Here is a 16,554-nt window from a genome sequence, read left to right as displayed (position 1 = left end):
TCCTGCTTTTGGCAGGTGTTATTTTTCCTTAAGTTGTTATTGGGGTGTATAGTGCCCTGGAACCCTATGGTGCTTTTCATGCCTGATGTTTCAAGGCTGCTTTCATTATTGTCATCACTTGGTGTAGAGCAATGGCTTTCTGCTTCAGGTTTGTCAGTTAACAGCCTCTTAGAGTGTTAGCACTTTTTAATACACCTGACATAAAGGTAATATTGTTTACTTTACTCTGAAGAAGAGTTTGTGCTTAAGGGTTCTTCCCTACATGGTATATACCATATTCTAAGTGGAGTATTTGCTTGTGTGCCGGTGAGCATTCATATGTATCCGCCCACAGTCAGGATTCCTTAACTGGTGGGCTATTACACCTTCATTTATGTGTACGGAGTTGCTCACTCTGCAGAGAGTTTGTTTTCTAAATTGTGAGATTATGGAATTATACTATTATCCCTCGTAGGGGGAACTTGTAATATTAACAGCTCCTTGGGGGTGTCAATATATTGTTTAATCTCTGTTCAAAGAGGCATCTTTATAAGGATTCTACAGCATTAAGGGTGTCTGTTTACTAACTCTTTTTTTGCACTGTCAAACAAGGTAGCTGTTGATGTACACTAATTGCGGTGTACTGACTACTTTTACATATGATATGGTAGCATCAGTTTTTTGTACTTTTTGGGTAAATTGTATACTTTAGAAGCAAGGAAGTATCAATTTGGGTACCTTAGGTTTTCCTTGTTTTGGTTGTAAAGGTTTTATATTAGATAGCCATCACAGTTGACAGATTTTCTTCACATTGGTGTAGACATTTCTATGCTGTCGATATGCTCTTTGAACATAATTATTTTCTTTTCCTGGCATATGTCAGTTTATCATGGGTCTTCCTTGAGACACATCTCTTTGTTGATTTGGTTCTTTCTCTTGTATAGAATAATTAATATTATTTGACTCTTTAGCAGTTGTTCTGCGCTTTTCCATTTGCATTCAAGGCTTTCATCCTCTTGGAACGGTTTTACTCTCTTCAGGGGTATTTTTTCTTCTCTATGAATATATTTATGTCTGTTGTGCATGAGGAGGTTAGATGATAATACCTCATCTAGGTACAACTGTTTTCATTGTTACCTGACTCTAGTTGTTATATGTTGGGTTCACACTTATAGAAGTGTTATCATAAAATGGAATATACAAAATCAGATGGATTTTTTATTTCAGAATACTGTAGGTTTTCTGTTTTTGCGTCATTGACACCTTTGTCTGGTTCATCTGTAGATGAGTCTTATTCATTATACGAGTCACATACTCACCTTGGTTTCCACCACACTACCAAGGTTCCCTTTTTCATACTTGCTGTTTTTATTCAGCTTTTAAAAATAAATAAATAGAAATATTTATATATTTTGTTGGTTACTACATCAGCGTTTGTTTATTATACTCTTATGTCAGTAGGTAGATTTATTGAGAATGTCTTGAAGATGTTTATATCATCTCTAGCAACATTTACTATGGAAAGTATTTACATGCCAAATGGTTGCTGTTGTTGTCTTAAACTTCTTTTTAAAGCAATTGCATGTTTTCTCTGCAAGAAATAAATATTCAATGTGTGTCTCATAGTGTAGGTCTGGTTAGGATATACCTCTACATGGTAAGAGGTATTGCTAAATTGCATGTTATTCAGCTCTGTGTCCCAACAGGGTAGAACATGCATTTTCAGTTCACATAAAAGAACAAATAGATGTATCTTCACTAGCTCATTTGACAATATTGTCCTACGGTCATCAGTAATGTTTCTTACCCATGTTTTCTTTATCTTTATGATGTCATTGCTGTGGTCCTTTCCACAGTGTGGATGGGGTGATTGTGCATGGTTTCCGATCCCATTAAGAGGGCAAGTAGCTTAAAATTCATTTTGCTAGTTTGCCTCTAACACCGATTGGTCATATTAACATGAATTTTCTTTATCACATGTTTTTGAATGTTTGTGACTCTTTATCCGTGGTGACACCCAAGAGTTTTACGTTGTGAAATATGTTAAGGCTAACCTACATTATTATGAATGCCTGTTTTTTTCATTGTTCTAAACCGGTTACGTTCTAGGGACAGATTTTTAATGGTTTCGATCATGGGTGATGCTATCTCTATGCTATTAATGTTTTTATGGCTTTTTATTACTGTGGTCATTTACACAGTCTTTTAGTAAAGAGTATGTGTTCCTCATAGGTATTCTTATGAATGCATGGTTATTTCTCCTGTACTAGACCGGTTTTCTTCTGGTTAGAGACTCTCAATATTGTTGGGTCGCTTCTGACACACATTTGACATACTAACATGGATGAGCTTATTCCCATGTTTTTCATGTCTTATGGTTTTATTTACCTGTGGTTCCTTCCACAGGTTTTGATATCGTTATTACTCACCTTAATTATTATGATTGTCCGGTCTTCTTCTCTTGTTCTAGACCGGATTTGTGATACTTGGAGACTGTTTTTGGAAATCTCAGTTCAAATTCCCTCCTCCGAGTTACTATGACTTTTGTGTCTGATTCTAAAGTAAGGGATCTCCAGATAAATGTCTCCATCAGATGAACAAGTCACTTACCTTAAGTAACGCATTATCTGGTAGAGACAGGATCTAGCTGCGGCTTCCTTAATGATCCTCCCATCCTCCCCACTCTGTGATCTGAGTCCCCTTTGGTCTCAGAGGTTTTGTTATGTAAATCTACACCTTGAATTACCAATTTGGTGATTGCATGACATATGGGTGTCTTTTGTGCATGCAGTTTCAATAGGCAGTTTCTATATGGGGCTTTATGTTTTCAGTGCAGAAAATAGTCATGGAAGAAACTGAAGTCTGTGTGTCGGCGAGGGGGTTATATGAACTACCCTGAAGTCATCTAGTGGACAACATCGATATGGAGCCGCGCGACGCCCTCTTCCAACACTCAGTTTCTAGATCCAGGCTTGTGCCTGGGGAAGATTCTAAAGTAAGGAATCAGCGGCTATATCCTGCCTCTACCAGATAATGCATTACCAAAGGTAAGCAACTTGTTCTTCTGGTCCTCATACAGAAGAGAAGGTCTAGAAAATGAAAATGTAGGAATAGACTCTAATGTCGATTGACCTAGAAAGAGGAAGAAAAATCCCACATGTGCAGTTCAAATCTTCTAACAAAGGCAAAAAGTACTCACACATTCCATTCCATCTTAATAAAGTGTCATGACAAACTCATCATTTGGCCACAAATTGTTTCTGAATTTCACATTACATTATTTCCTTCTCCACGTTTTTCCTCAATCCAAAGTCACCGGGTGAGAAGTTGATACATAGCCTCAATATCAACTTTTGTTAATATTTGGATCTGACAAGAGATTTGTAAAGCTAAACAAGTATAACTTCTAAATAGACTGTAGTCAATTGGATAGTTTCTAGCATTGTTAAGAGTTATGAAAACGCTAAAAGGCCCTTATCTGTTACGTTTAGGGCACATTCTGCTGCTTCACTGATGAGAAATTCTGCTGGTGCACTAATGAGAAATATCCCCATTCCTGATGCTTGTAAGGCCACCACCTAAAGATCAGGCCATGCTTTTAGTAAACAATATTATCTGGACATAGACTGCAATACTCAAGTGGGTGAGTCTCCTCTTCACAACTTACTTGCCTAGGATTTTAAGTTTTGTGGTTGTGATCACACATTTGGGGTAGGTTTAGCTTGCTACTCTATTCTACCTTTTATGAAAATCAGAGAGAATCCCATGGTGAAAAAGGAAAGTTACTTGTGATCCTAGTTTTTCACTATGGGAATTCCATGAATTCAGAAAAGTCTTATCAATCTCCCTGCGTTTATGAACCCATCAATTTGTAGAGGACATTGAATACATTAATGTCAATTCGCTAAAATGACAGGGTTAGAGGAAGTGACATCGCACACCCATCACACTCACTTAGTCCTTAAATTTCACTGTCCACACATGCTTACACACACTCACACCTACACACACACTCATATAAACACCCCCCCCACCTGGAAGCACGCACACAACATATATTTAATAGCATTTTTGCATTTTTTTTAAATATGAGCTACCACTGTGTTCCAGACACTGACCTTGCCACCTCTACATCCAGGGGTCGCAAATCCAGTTTTAGGGGCCACAAGAGGCAAGCCAGGGGTCGAAGCTGCGTCCTTAGGTGAACCCTAAAAGACATCCATGATTGTATACCTGTATCTTCCCAATAATTGACACTCTGCGGGGCATGATGCAGTAGTGTAGTCTTCCAAAATTCTAAGGTAGAGGGATTTATTGTCTAGTATGATTTTGCTGTGTATTGGGGCACCATTTCCTTTTTTCTCTAAGAATTCTTTTTCTGAGTGGTTTGTTTATTTTCCACTTATATCTTGAAATGCATCAAAATAAGGATGTCAGGGACTCTACAGCACACCTATGAAACCTATCACTTGATCATGTTGTTATAGGTTTCCTGCAAATATAGCAGGACTGTGTATTAGACCAATATGAACTTCACAATAAAGAAATTCAGTCCATGTATACCATCAGTGTGTGTTGTACCTCTGCTATCTCAGTACCACATCCACCCCCAAACAGAACAGGGAAAGATGTTGTTGCAACCTCGATAATGACACTGTGATTCCCAGGGAATCAGTGGAAAACAGATCTTACCTTTTGTTAGGCACTCTTGCACAAAGGAAAGATACAAAAAGCATTTTAAAAGATTTATTGAAATTTATTGAAATAATTGTATTCTTGTATAAAAAGCTTGTGGTGTGATTATTTTCAAGATGAGACATTCTAAGTGTTGGAAGCTGGCTTGCTACATAGTGCTCTAAAATAAAGTACACTGTGCAGAGAGTCCAGTGGATCCCCAGTTGGTATTGCAGAGGCAAAAGCAGATCAAACTAATGCTCAATTTGTGGTAGTGTGGGCGCGCAGTTAGGCTTATCAGAGGGAAGTGCTAAGCATTTGTTGTACTCCCAGAGGCAATAAATGAGCACATGCTTAAAGAATAAGTCAGAGACCAATTTAGAAAAATAGCAATTCTTTTTCTATATATTTCAAACCCAAGAAATTGCAATCAGGTAAGTAGAATTTTAAGCATAAATACTTTGCAGTTTCAGAAATGGACAGTTAAATATTCAGAGTTCTTCTTAATGTTATCCTATGGAGGAAAACAGTGTCCAGAAAACACAGGGTTAACAACGACTTACAAAGCCAATCTCAGGGAGTTGAGGTAAGTAATGAGCACTGATTAAAACCACACCAACAGGTCACACTGGGCGGCATTGGTGCGGCCAGGTGCAGAGGTGCAGTAAGGCGTTGGGTGCCCAATGGTTTCCTATGGGACTTTGGTCCTCGTGTAGGCAGGCTGCAGGTTCTGGCTAGGAAGTCAGTCAGGGACAAAAAGCAGATAGGTAGTGGACTTGGAGTGCTCGGGAGACATAAGTGCACCTTTGGTCCTCTTCTCCTGTACCCAGGGGTGACGGATGCAGGGGTGTGTTTAGACATCGGGTTTTCACGTCTGGGAGCACTTGCAGTCAGGAGTTCCTGTGTGTTGAGGCTCCAGACGTCATCGGGGAGTCCGGCAGAGGCGGATCCAGGGTGTAGTCAAGCTCTTAGGAGCCAGGGGATGTTGTTGGCACTGATGACCCACCTCAGCTGACGTCAGAAGTCACAGGTGCAGTGGTTGCTGGAGATGTCAGATTTTCTCTCACCACAAGTCTGTGGGAGAGGGCGCCTACATGCAGAGGCTGCAAGCATCTCGGGAGATACCAAGATGGGTGAGACCACACTGTACTCGGTCTCTGGGCATATGGGGACCTGTGCTGGCACTGTTGGTTGGCTTCACCTTGGGTTGTGGACGTCTGGTGCAGTAATCACTTCTGGTGTCAGGTTTCAGGGTTCCAGAAGCTACAGAGTCTTTTCTTTGGATTTTCTTGTTGCAAGGCAAGTACGTTGTCCTCTGGAGACTTGAGACTTCATTGGAGGCTGGACAAGATGGCTTCTTGTGCAGGATGCTTCATGGTCAGCAGGCAGGCCGGAGGGGCTGGTTCCAGGTCAGCTGCTTCTTCTTTTCCTCTTCTATGTGTGCAATTCTTCTTTGTCCAGGTCTTCTTAGGTTGTTGAAATCTGAGTACTAGAGTTCAGCGGTCCCACCTAAATACTCAATTTAGTGGAGTTACAGGGAGTGCTAAGTGGAAGCCAATGGGTGGACCACCTTTATGGTGACTACAACCTTCTCATGACCATTTCTGCTGAGAAGTGGCCATAACCCTAACCCGTAGTGACCTAATTCCTTCCCAACAAGATAGAGAAATTTGAAAAGTAGTGTCCACTTCAGCTCGTCTACCTTAGGGGTGGGACTGGCATGAAGTGGGCACCCCTCTTAATTTAACTAATATTCCCACCTGTGCTACCACCAAAAGTGGGGTCAGGACAGAGGGGTCGGTCATCTCCACCATCTGGAGAGACCTGGGTTGCATTACAAAGGTAATGGAATGTCTATCATGCCTGTGTGAGGTGATAACACCCCCTCCCCCCCAGTACAGGCTTTTGTCTCTGGCTCACAAGAGTGCTGGCTCTCACCTTGGGGGTCAGAAATGCATCCATGGTGGCTCAACTGGTCAGGACCAGACAGTCAACCCACTAGTAGCTTGTAGGTTTTCAGGGGGCACCTCTAAGGGGCCCTCTCGGTGCAGTTATTAATAAATCCCTCACTGGCATCAGTGAGGGCTTATTAAACAGAGTTGTTTTATACCAAAAATCCCTATATTCGGAGAAGCCTTCATGTAGCTGGGAAACTCGTAGTAATCAGTGTCCAGCACATGTATTTAAAATGGCTTCCGTGGCCACTTACTATGTCTGAGAATCGGTAAAGACATAGCAGGGGCATATCTGCTCATGCAGATATGCCCTCACATGTAATTTAATGCACCTGGCCTTAGGGCTGTAAGGCCTCCTAGAGGAGTGACTTACATATATTGCATGCAGTGTTTAGGGGACATGGCACACAGACTGTGTGCCATGTCATGTTTTCAATTTTGGGAGCGCCTTGTCGCGCAGCCTGCAATGGCAGTCTGCATAAGGTTGGTGCTGGGTCCCTCAGTGTGGCACATGTTGTGATTCTCTGAGGGGCCCTCTTAAGTACTCATGCCGTAGGTACCAGGGGTACCATTTACTAGGGACTTACAGTGGGGCTGGAGGGTCTGGTCACTTGGGGATCAAGTGACCATGGGCCATATGTAGCAAAGGTTTTTACCCATTCTGTCTATGGGAAAAAATGTTCGTACATATGGCCCCATGTGCCTTGTTTTAGGGAAGGAACACTGGCCCTGGGGACCTGGTTAGTAGGGACCCAGTGGACTTCGGTCAAAGTTGCATCTAAAAACCAGGCAAAAAGTGGGGGGGTGGGGGAATGCAACCAGAACCCAGCTAACTATACTAAGGTAATCAAGATTGCAAAAATGGTGAATAAGATAAACAGTTCAACCATGGCAATTGTTGCTAATGCTGTTGTGTACTGCTATCTGTATCTAATACTATACTAAAGAGAGCATAGAGGGAATATCCCTCCCAGATCAGTTGGGATGGTCTAAACCCCATACCTCAGTGTTGGGTGTCTGAAAGCCAGTATAAGTTATCCCCTTGGTAGGAAGGAGGTCAGAGTCAGCAGGCCTGCATCTCAGTCACAGTGCACAGCGGATTCATGATAGGCCCAGTACAGAAGTGCTCCTCTCACTGAATAATTGCACTGATGCTGTTTATATAATAGGCTAGCATTCCTGTTGCACTGTGAGAGAGAGACGTAGAGCAGTTAATTCATTTCATCTGGCTGAAATGAGCTATCTCCTAACAATCACTACAAGAAAGCAAACAAGTGGCATTGTGTTCCCAAATGAGCGATCCTGGAACTAGCTGTGTAAGTGTGGCAGAGGTTCCTACCGAAAGGAGAAAAGAGATGCCAACTTTAAGGAGCTGAATCTAAATTAGCAACAGCATGCAAGCCACACAATAGTGTAGCCGTCCATGATCCAGCCCTCCCTATTCATCCCCTAATATGGAGATTGAGAAGTTACAGACATAAAGAAAAAAGGTATAAAAGAGCGTGGAATAGGACAGTCCTAAAACCATCCACCTCCTGGGTATATGGCATACGGTATATAAAGTAGATTTCTTCTTCCCAGTATGAAGTTTGTCAGCTTTGGTCCTCACCTAACATTTGATCGCTCCTTAGTTTTGGGTTACGTCAGGGTCTCTTGCCTCATGTCAGGCTCCCTTAAAATTGTTAATGCTTTCCGTGTCTTTGGACACATCCAATGTGTGCAGCAGCTCTTCCCGAGATCCACCAGAGCTTCAATTTTTGATTTCTATCCTTCCCCTTTTGCATTGTAATTTCGCATTTCCATACAATCTGCGATCTTTTCGAACAGTCAGTAATTATCAATTTCTTGTTTTGCTTCCAGAAACATGTTAAATACCACTGCCCAGATGTTCCTTCACATGGCTTTCATGGATAATAATTGTATTGTGTGCATTTTCAGCCAAATATACTATTTTGGCTTGGATTTCGGCTTATTGTTAAAAAAGTAAATGTTATCCTCTCGGGTGTGCATGTGTCAAAGAATTGCTTTGAGAATCTCTTTCAGGCGGCCTAGCACTGCAATCTGGGCTTCACCTGCAGAAGGTTGAGCATGATCTAATGTTGGAGAGGAGGACTTGGTAAACTAACCCAGTGTAGGCTCAGTCTGGTGGAGCACTGAAGATGTCCTGATGGGGAGATGAAACATAAGGGATCAGGAAACAGATCTAAATCATTCTAATTTTGCCTGCCAAGTATTGCTAAAATGAGCTTTTAACCTACCCAAAGCTGGATGAAGGGATGCCTCCTCAATTCAGAAAAGTAGAGGATGTGTAGAGACATTTGCTTCCACATGCATGGTTTACCCTTCACCCATCAGACCCACAATCACCCACAGCACAGCATAATCAGCAAGGGACTTGAAGCTGTTCTGCAAGCTGACAATCGAACCATAATAGGAATTGGAAAGCTCCTACTTCTCAAAGATCATACTTGGAAAGGTAGGTGGATGTCAGCCACTGCCCCTTTGAGACAAGTGTTAAAGCAGATGCAGTAGGAGCAATTGGGGAGGAAAACAACACCAGTACCTTTCTTGTCAACTAAGCAATATTTATTAGTCTGCGTTTTAAATGGAGAGTTTTACTGATGCACTATTTTAACATTTAACTCTGCCTATTTATAATATAGTTTGACACTGAGTTGCATACCGAGGTGAATTGATCATACACGTGGTCCTTTTCTAGTATTACATTTCTCTTTTCAGTTAAATTACATCTTCATGAAGGAGCGAGTAGAAAGTAGTCCTGTGGTTCCAATCCAGAATAAGTGGTTGGACTCTATTCTGTCACGGGTGCCTCAGTCCCTGAAAGAAGGAAAGCCAAAACAAGACTTGGTTCAAGAGCTTTTGCAAGAGATAACAAAAGACTTTGAAAAGAGCATGAAGAGATATTTGGGTGAGTAATATGCTATGGCCTAACAGTGTTAGCTGTAAAGCAAGAGATTTAATTAAGCATCTCAGCAGTTTGATGCATTTATAGTTAAGGCAAATATTTATATTCCATATACACCTTAAGGAGTGCATTTATTGTGTAGTGCATATCATTATGTGCATTGCACCACAATCCTGCTGGTGAAGATTGACTTTGTCATAATGATCTGTGAGACACTTAGCTGCAGATTCCTTACCTCTGAATTTCCCAGGCGTCAGACTGGATCCGCAAACTTTTGAATGAGCAGTTTCCCTGCGTGACGTCGGGTGGCTTAGTTTGGTTCCGCGCTGCATCATCGGCATAAGTGACGTTGTGGTCACCTATATAGGCGCCACCCAGGCATGCAGACTTGAATTCTTTTCTTTCCATGCCAGTGAGAGCTGATCAGGAGAAGAGCTACCTTCTGCCTCTTTTTTTGACAGTTTTTAGTTTTTAGTTTTGTCGACTATTTTTGGAGTGTGTCAAAGGAATATCTTCTAAGAAGGCAGGTTTCAAGCCGTGTGGCACCTGTCACCACACCATATCGGCTACAGACCCCCATCTGGTCTGTTTATGGTGTCTCAAGCGCAACCATGACTCAAAGTTGTGCTAGGACTGCCAGGCCATGGCGTTAAAGGCTTTGAGGGAGCGTTTCCTAAAACTGGCTGAAGCCCAGCGGCCAACACCAGCAAGCGTGACTCCTATGAGATTGAGGAGACAGTTGCGGCACTGCTCCATGAGCCGCAAATCCTCTTCATCACATTCGATCCCTCAGACACTCAGGGAAGAGGCACAAGAAGAAGAAGAAGAAGAAGAAGAAGTCTTAACGGACTTCAACTTCTCCTCATCCGTCGGCTGATGCACTGAGTGAGGAACATCGATGTTTTAGGCACGGTTCTGCAGAGTCATTGCCAGGTCTTGCTCCGTGCCTCTCCCTGTGACCTCTCCCTGCCTTTCCCTGTGACCCCCGCTCAAATAAGACTTCTACAGGGCCATGCACCACATATTCAAGTGGGCCGAATCCCTCTGGACCACCTTCTGGCCCCACAGGATTGGAGAAGGCCCATCAGGTTGTAGGCCCAAGACTTCAGCCTCGGCTCCATTGGGGTCTCATGGATTCTACCATGGATCCGTATCAGTGCCTGTTGTGCCAATTCAACCTTCTCTGGTGCTGATCCCAAAGCTGATGCTCCCAGCGCTACTGGAGCCCACTCCATTCTCATCCCAGACGACTCGGAGTCAGAACTGCATTGATCGACAGGAGTTGGCGTTGGACCTGACAGCATCTCTGCAGAATTGTGCCTAGAACTCTGATGTTCCTCACCCGCTGACAGGACCCAGTGGCTCTAAATCATTGCCTAACCATTTTGTGGAGCAGCCAGGCAGGGAGGAAGAGAGGCGGGTACACTGGACTGTTTGGAATACGTTATACAACCCAATCGATATGATGGACTAGGAGATGGCAGTGGACTGGACTGCCTGGCAATATATTGGCCTGCTGTCTTCCCACTGAGGTTACGGAGGAGGTAGCATCTTACACAATGGTAGTCAAGAGGGCAGCGTAGGTCCTTGACCTCAAACTTCCCTCAGTGGCAGTCAAGACTAACCTCTTGACGGAAGTGCTTCAGCCTGGGACTTCCTCATCTTATCCCCTCTTGCCCTCTAATGAGGCATTGACTGATGTCCTGCTGGGAACCTAGTCCCAGCCCAGCACAGGGGCTCCTGTAAACAGGACAATTGCCCACTGCCATCGCCCTGCCCCAGGTGATCATAATTTCCTCACCCAATATCCCACCCTTGAAAACTTAGTAGTCCAAGCCTCAACTTCCCATGGCGCATTCCCTGCCGCTCCCCCAGACGGGGAATGCAAGAGACTAGAGAACTTAGGCTAGAAAATGTTTTCTTCCACCAGCCTAACATTGCAGTCAGTGAACACCATTTGCCTATTTGTGGAATATGGTTGTGCAAGTGCTGCCACGGGTCCCGGAGGAGACCTGGGCCATCCTCTCCCAAGCTGTAAACGACAGGAGAGATACAGCTAAGTTCATCATCCGGTGTGGTTTGGGCACAGGCAGAGCGGTTTCATCAACAGTAGCCTTGAGGGGGCCACACCTGGCTGAGGAAATCTGGCTTTTCGGGGGATGTCCAGGCCAACCTAATGGACATGCCTTTCGAATGGGACTCATCTCTTCAGAAAGAAGGCAGACTCTGCACTTGAGCGCTTCAAGGACTCGCGGGCTACAGGCCTCTGGCCTCTCAGTGGCACCTCATCCCCAGTCTGCCTTTTGCAACTTCTGTGGCTCGTAAGGGGCGTGCCAACCCACCAGCCCTATGCCAGCTACCGTCCTGTGGAGGCTCCCCAAAATGTTTGAGGATGTGGATGAGGAGCATTCTGACCCCATGGGTCTAGTAGCCAGAAGTCATCAGCCACCAACCCTTTAGCAGCTGCAGCCTCTAAGCCCTCCTTGTCTGGTTCTGCAAGACCATGGGTGTCCAGTTGGAGGGAGAAACCAACATCATCTCCTACACTGGCAGTCTACTAAATCGGACAAATGGGTCTTGCAGATCATTTGTAGGGGCTACTCCTGCCTTCTCCAATCTTTCCCTCCCCCTATACCACCAACACAAGAACGGCTGGCGGAGGATCATTTAACCTTGCTCCGAGAGGAAGTTACAGCTCTCTTGGCCCATCCTGCCTGCCCACAGGCGTTACCATCGTTTCAAGGTAGGCCACGAGCCCTTTCACTGTTATGATACAGATGTTTCAGCCTCCATCCTGGATTTTGGCGAGAATGACTCTGAGGCTGCTGGGCCTCATGGCCTCCTGCATCCTGCTGGTCAATCGTGCCAGATGGCTTATGTGGGCTCTTCAGAGGCAGCTGAAGTTCCAGTGGGTGCAGCATCAGGGGAGTCTCTCTGACATGGTCCAGATCTCGAAGGGTACTGCAAAGGACCTGCAGTGGTGACTTGTAAACTGCAATTGGTTCAAAGGCAGACTCCTCTCCCTTTCCCAACTTGATCTTACAGTAGTGACAGATGTGTCACTCCTGGGATGGGTCGTCCAATCGGGAAAGGTGAAGATCAGAGGACTCTCGTCTCCGGCAGAATCCGGACTCCACATAAACTGAAAGCATTTCTTCCCTCTGTCAAGGGGAAGTTAGTGCGAGTGTTCACGGACAACAGCACCGCCATGTGGTACTGCAACAAGCAGGGTGTGGTGGGAGTCATGGACCCTCTGTCAAGAGGCCCTGCTTCTCTGGACATGGCTGGAACAGAATGGCATAACCCTGCTGGTTCAACACCTGGCAGGTTTTCTGACCGCCAAGGTGGACAAACTCAGCAGTCAGTGCCTAGCAGATCATGAGTAATGTCTCCATTAAGAGGTGATGCATAGACTCTTTCAGCAGTGGGGAGATCATTGGTTAGATCTGTTCATCTCCAAAGGGAGCACACAATGTGAGCAGTTTTGCTCAATGGAGTTTCCAAGGCAGCACTCACTCTGAAATGCTTTTTGTATGAAGTGGAGTTCAGACCTCGTGTACACCTTTCCACCCATACCACTTCTGCCAAGAGTTCCAAAGAAGATCAGGAATGACTAGGCCCAGTCATTCTTGTGGGTCCGGACTGGGCACGGAGAGTCTGGTATCCAGCGCTTCTGAAGATCAGCATGGATTCTCCGATTAGGCTGCTCCTTCAGGAGGATCTTCTGTTGCAGCAGCAGCGGGGGAGGGTCCTCCACCTCGACCTGTCAATTTTCGAACTCCTTCCGTGGAGATTGTACGGTGACAGTTGATAGCTTTTGACCTTCCTCCCGAAGTCTGTCAAGTTATCTTGGCAGCCAGGTGGCCCTCCACCGTTAGGAAAAGTTTGTAAAATACTGTACAGAAAAGTCTATTGACCCTCTTTCTGACTCTTTTTCTGATATTCTTCTCTTCATTCTTACCCTTGCCCAGCATGGCTCTGCTCTGGGCACTCTTAAGGGTTATCTCAGCTCTGTCGGCCATCCTGCGGCTGCCTGGCCAACCCTATTTTTTTAAGACCCCTATTGTAAATAGGTTTCTGAAAGGACTTGTACATATGTTTGCTCCTTCACCCTTCATCATGCCTCAGTGAGACCTGAACCTGGTTCTCAAGTATCTCCTGTGTGCTCCTTAGAGCCTCTACATAATTGTCCCCTCTGGCTGCTTACCATCAAAACTGCCTACTTAGTGGGGATAACTTCTGCCCGGTGGGTGAGTGAGCTGCAGGCTTTGTCCTCCAAGCTTCCCTATCTTACTTTGTTCCCTAACAAAGTGGTGCTTCACACCCGGCCCTTTCCTTCAGAAACTGCTGACTCCATTCCACTGCGGACAGCCTATCACCCTGCCCACTTTTTACACTCTCCCACATCCCTCTAAAGAAGAGGAGTTACTTCCCTGTTTAGACCCAAGAAGAGCGTTGTCGTTCTTCCTTGACCACCCAAAAGAGCTGCGGGTGGACAACTAACTCTTTGTGGGGTATGTTGGTGCACAAAGAGGTCGGGCAGTACAGAAATTAACCATTTTGTGCTGGGTCATTCTCTGCACCAAAATCTGCTACGTCCTGTCTAAAAAGCAACCTCCTGAGGGTTTATGGGCCCATTCCATCAGAGGAAAAGTTGCGACCATGGTGTTAGCTCGTGGAGTCCCCGTCCTAGACAACTACTAGGCAGCAACGTGGGTGTCCCTGCACACATTTGTCAAACACTTCTGCTTGGAAAGTCAGGTCTGCAGATACAGGCATTTCCCCCATTCAGTCCTACAGGATTTTCTAGTTTAGATATTTTGTCCGCAGCCCACCGCCAGGATGATATAGCCTGGGTATCTATTTAAAGGTGATACAAGAAGTCTCTATCAGAAGATCAAGTTACATACCTTCGGTAACACATTATCTGATAGAGACAATATCTGGCTGCAGATTTCTTACAGACCCACCCATTCCTCCCCGCGGACAGATTTCTAGGGCTAGGATTGTTCCCCTTACAGGGCACTATTTTTGACACAAATCCGTCAGTTCACTTCATGGCTCTGCGCTTCTGGTGTGGAAAGCCACGAAAAGTAACTGATATCCGTGTGCCTGGGTGGCGCATATATAGGTGAGTGCGACATCAGTTCTGCTGCCAATGACGCCACCAGTGATGCGCGAAACTGAACAAAGCTACTCTATGTCGCGCAGGGGTACTGCTCACACGAAAGTCTCTGATTTCCAGTCTGACGCCTGGGAAATTCAAAGGCAAGTGATTTACAGCTAGATATTGTTTCTACCAGATAATGTGCTAGCGAAGGTAAGTAACTTGTTCATTAATGTCATAAACTGAACCCAGAATGAGAACTTAGAAGCAGCGCTGGAATGTGATTATATTTATTGTTCTTTGTGGTCTCCTCGCCCATGGTTCTTGACTGGTGTATTTTGTCAATTGAGCAGCATTATTTACCCTGTCTGTTTCTTCTGAAAACCTGTTCTCTGTGTTGCTTAAATGGCTGACTTATATACTATTGTGTCCTTTCCCCACAGTTCAGTTCGGAAGGTAGCACTCTTTCTCCTGCATCCTTGTCACTGCTGCTGAACTTTGGGAGAGGGAAATGTCTGGCTTTTTAAAGATTAACCTCAGTCTGCCAGTTCAATTGCAGGAGTACTCATGGTTTCCAAGGAAGATATTTGCTGGAGATTTGGAAATCTATTGTGGTTGTGTTGGTGACAGGAATATTAGCTGTGTTGTTTGCTAGCTCACAAGATATTTTAACACATACACCGGGCTCACTCCACATAATAGAATAAAGCACCCTTGGCTTTTGTTAGTATTGTTTCTTTATTGGACATATGCAGAAAGGTTAAAGGATCCTTAGTTCATACATTAGCTAAATATTACTGTGTGATTTATCATACAAAATAAGAGGCAAGCGAGGGCATGGCTATTTTGAAGAATCATTTTGATAGCCCTTTCATTTCAATTCCAATTTCATGGAGAGCTTATTTGCAATTAGTGCATAAGCTCTTGAATCTAGAATAGTTTCATGCTGCAAAAGACAAGGGTTACTTACCTATGGGAATACATTTGCAGCTTGAAAGTGTTTTAGGTTAACTTGTGAACCATTGACTATCCAAGTGAAGAGGAGGTCTAGTTTCCTAGATTATAAACAGTTTTTGTTTTTCTTACATTACAATTCTTACTGAATGTAGGCTTCTTGTCACTGTCACTCTAACCATACCTCTGATCAACACCCAAAATATTCTAATTTCCAAGAAACACTACGGTGTTCCTGTAGGAAAGCCACTGTTTTTGGCACGGTTACCCCCACCTTTTGCCTGCTATCAGTGTGCTTAGACAGTTTTCACTGGGAACCAGGCCAGCTTCCTACAGTTCTGAGCCCATCTGCTAGTGGTGAGACAATGAATAGTATGTGCGTCTATAGTAACAGAACATATTTCTATAGTAAAGGTATCACTTCTATGTTTAAAAATGTAGGGATTCTCATGGAATGTGAATCTCTTTACTATGAAAACAGTTGAGGGTGGAGCCGTGTACATGTTGGTCGTGAACACATTCTGATCATTCCCGGCTGCCCCAGGTGAAAAGCACATGTATTACCTGATCCAAGCATCCTTTGAACGTCAGTCCAGCATACAGAAAGCCAGAGCACCGGAGACCACATGACAGAAGAGTAGAGTCTAGATCTAGAGGCCTATGGACACAGCACATCGATCAAAGCCGTACCTCTTGAAGCAAGACGGTGAAGCAGATGTTGGCCCGCACTGTGAGATCCAGCAGGGAGTGTACGTCTGGGGGATGTGAGCCAAGAAGTTGGGATGTCTCTCCTACTAAAGAGGGAGATGCTGCTTGTGTTGAGCATCCGGGCCTTCTCCCATCACTGGTTTACCCTCTGGTTCATGGGGTAATGGTTAGTGCCATGCACAAATGTATCCCCAAATAATGTCTGGGTACTGATGATGGTTAGAAGGTTTTTCTTGCTTTAGTTATGCCTG

General features: G+C 44.4%; 1 protein-coding gene across 1 annotated transcript in view; it reads left to right on the top strand.

The window, feature by feature from the left end:
• The window catches only part of DNAH12 (dynein axonemal heavy chain 12), a 937,015-nt gene that overhangs the window by 55,602 nt on the left and 864,859 nt on the right, over positions 1 to 16,554 (top strand). Inside the window, exon 5 of the mRNA XM_069206470.1 lies at positions 9,348 to 9,537. Coding sequence (XP_069062571.1) covers positions 9,348 to 9,537 — 190 coding nt within the window. The remainder of the gene's footprint in view (positions 1 to 9,347; positions 9,538 to 16,554) is intronic.

This window comes from Pleurodeles waltl, chromosome 9 (genome assembly GCF_031143425.1).
Source record: "Pleurodeles waltl isolate 20211129_DDA chromosome 9, aPleWal1.hap1.20221129, whole genome shotgun sequence".
Lineage (NCBI taxonomy): Eukaryota > Metazoa > Chordata > Amphibia > Caudata > Salamandridae > Pleurodeles > Pleurodeles waltl.
Note: the sequence above shows the minus strand (reverse complement) of the source record. Positions and strands in the feature narration are given on the sequence as shown.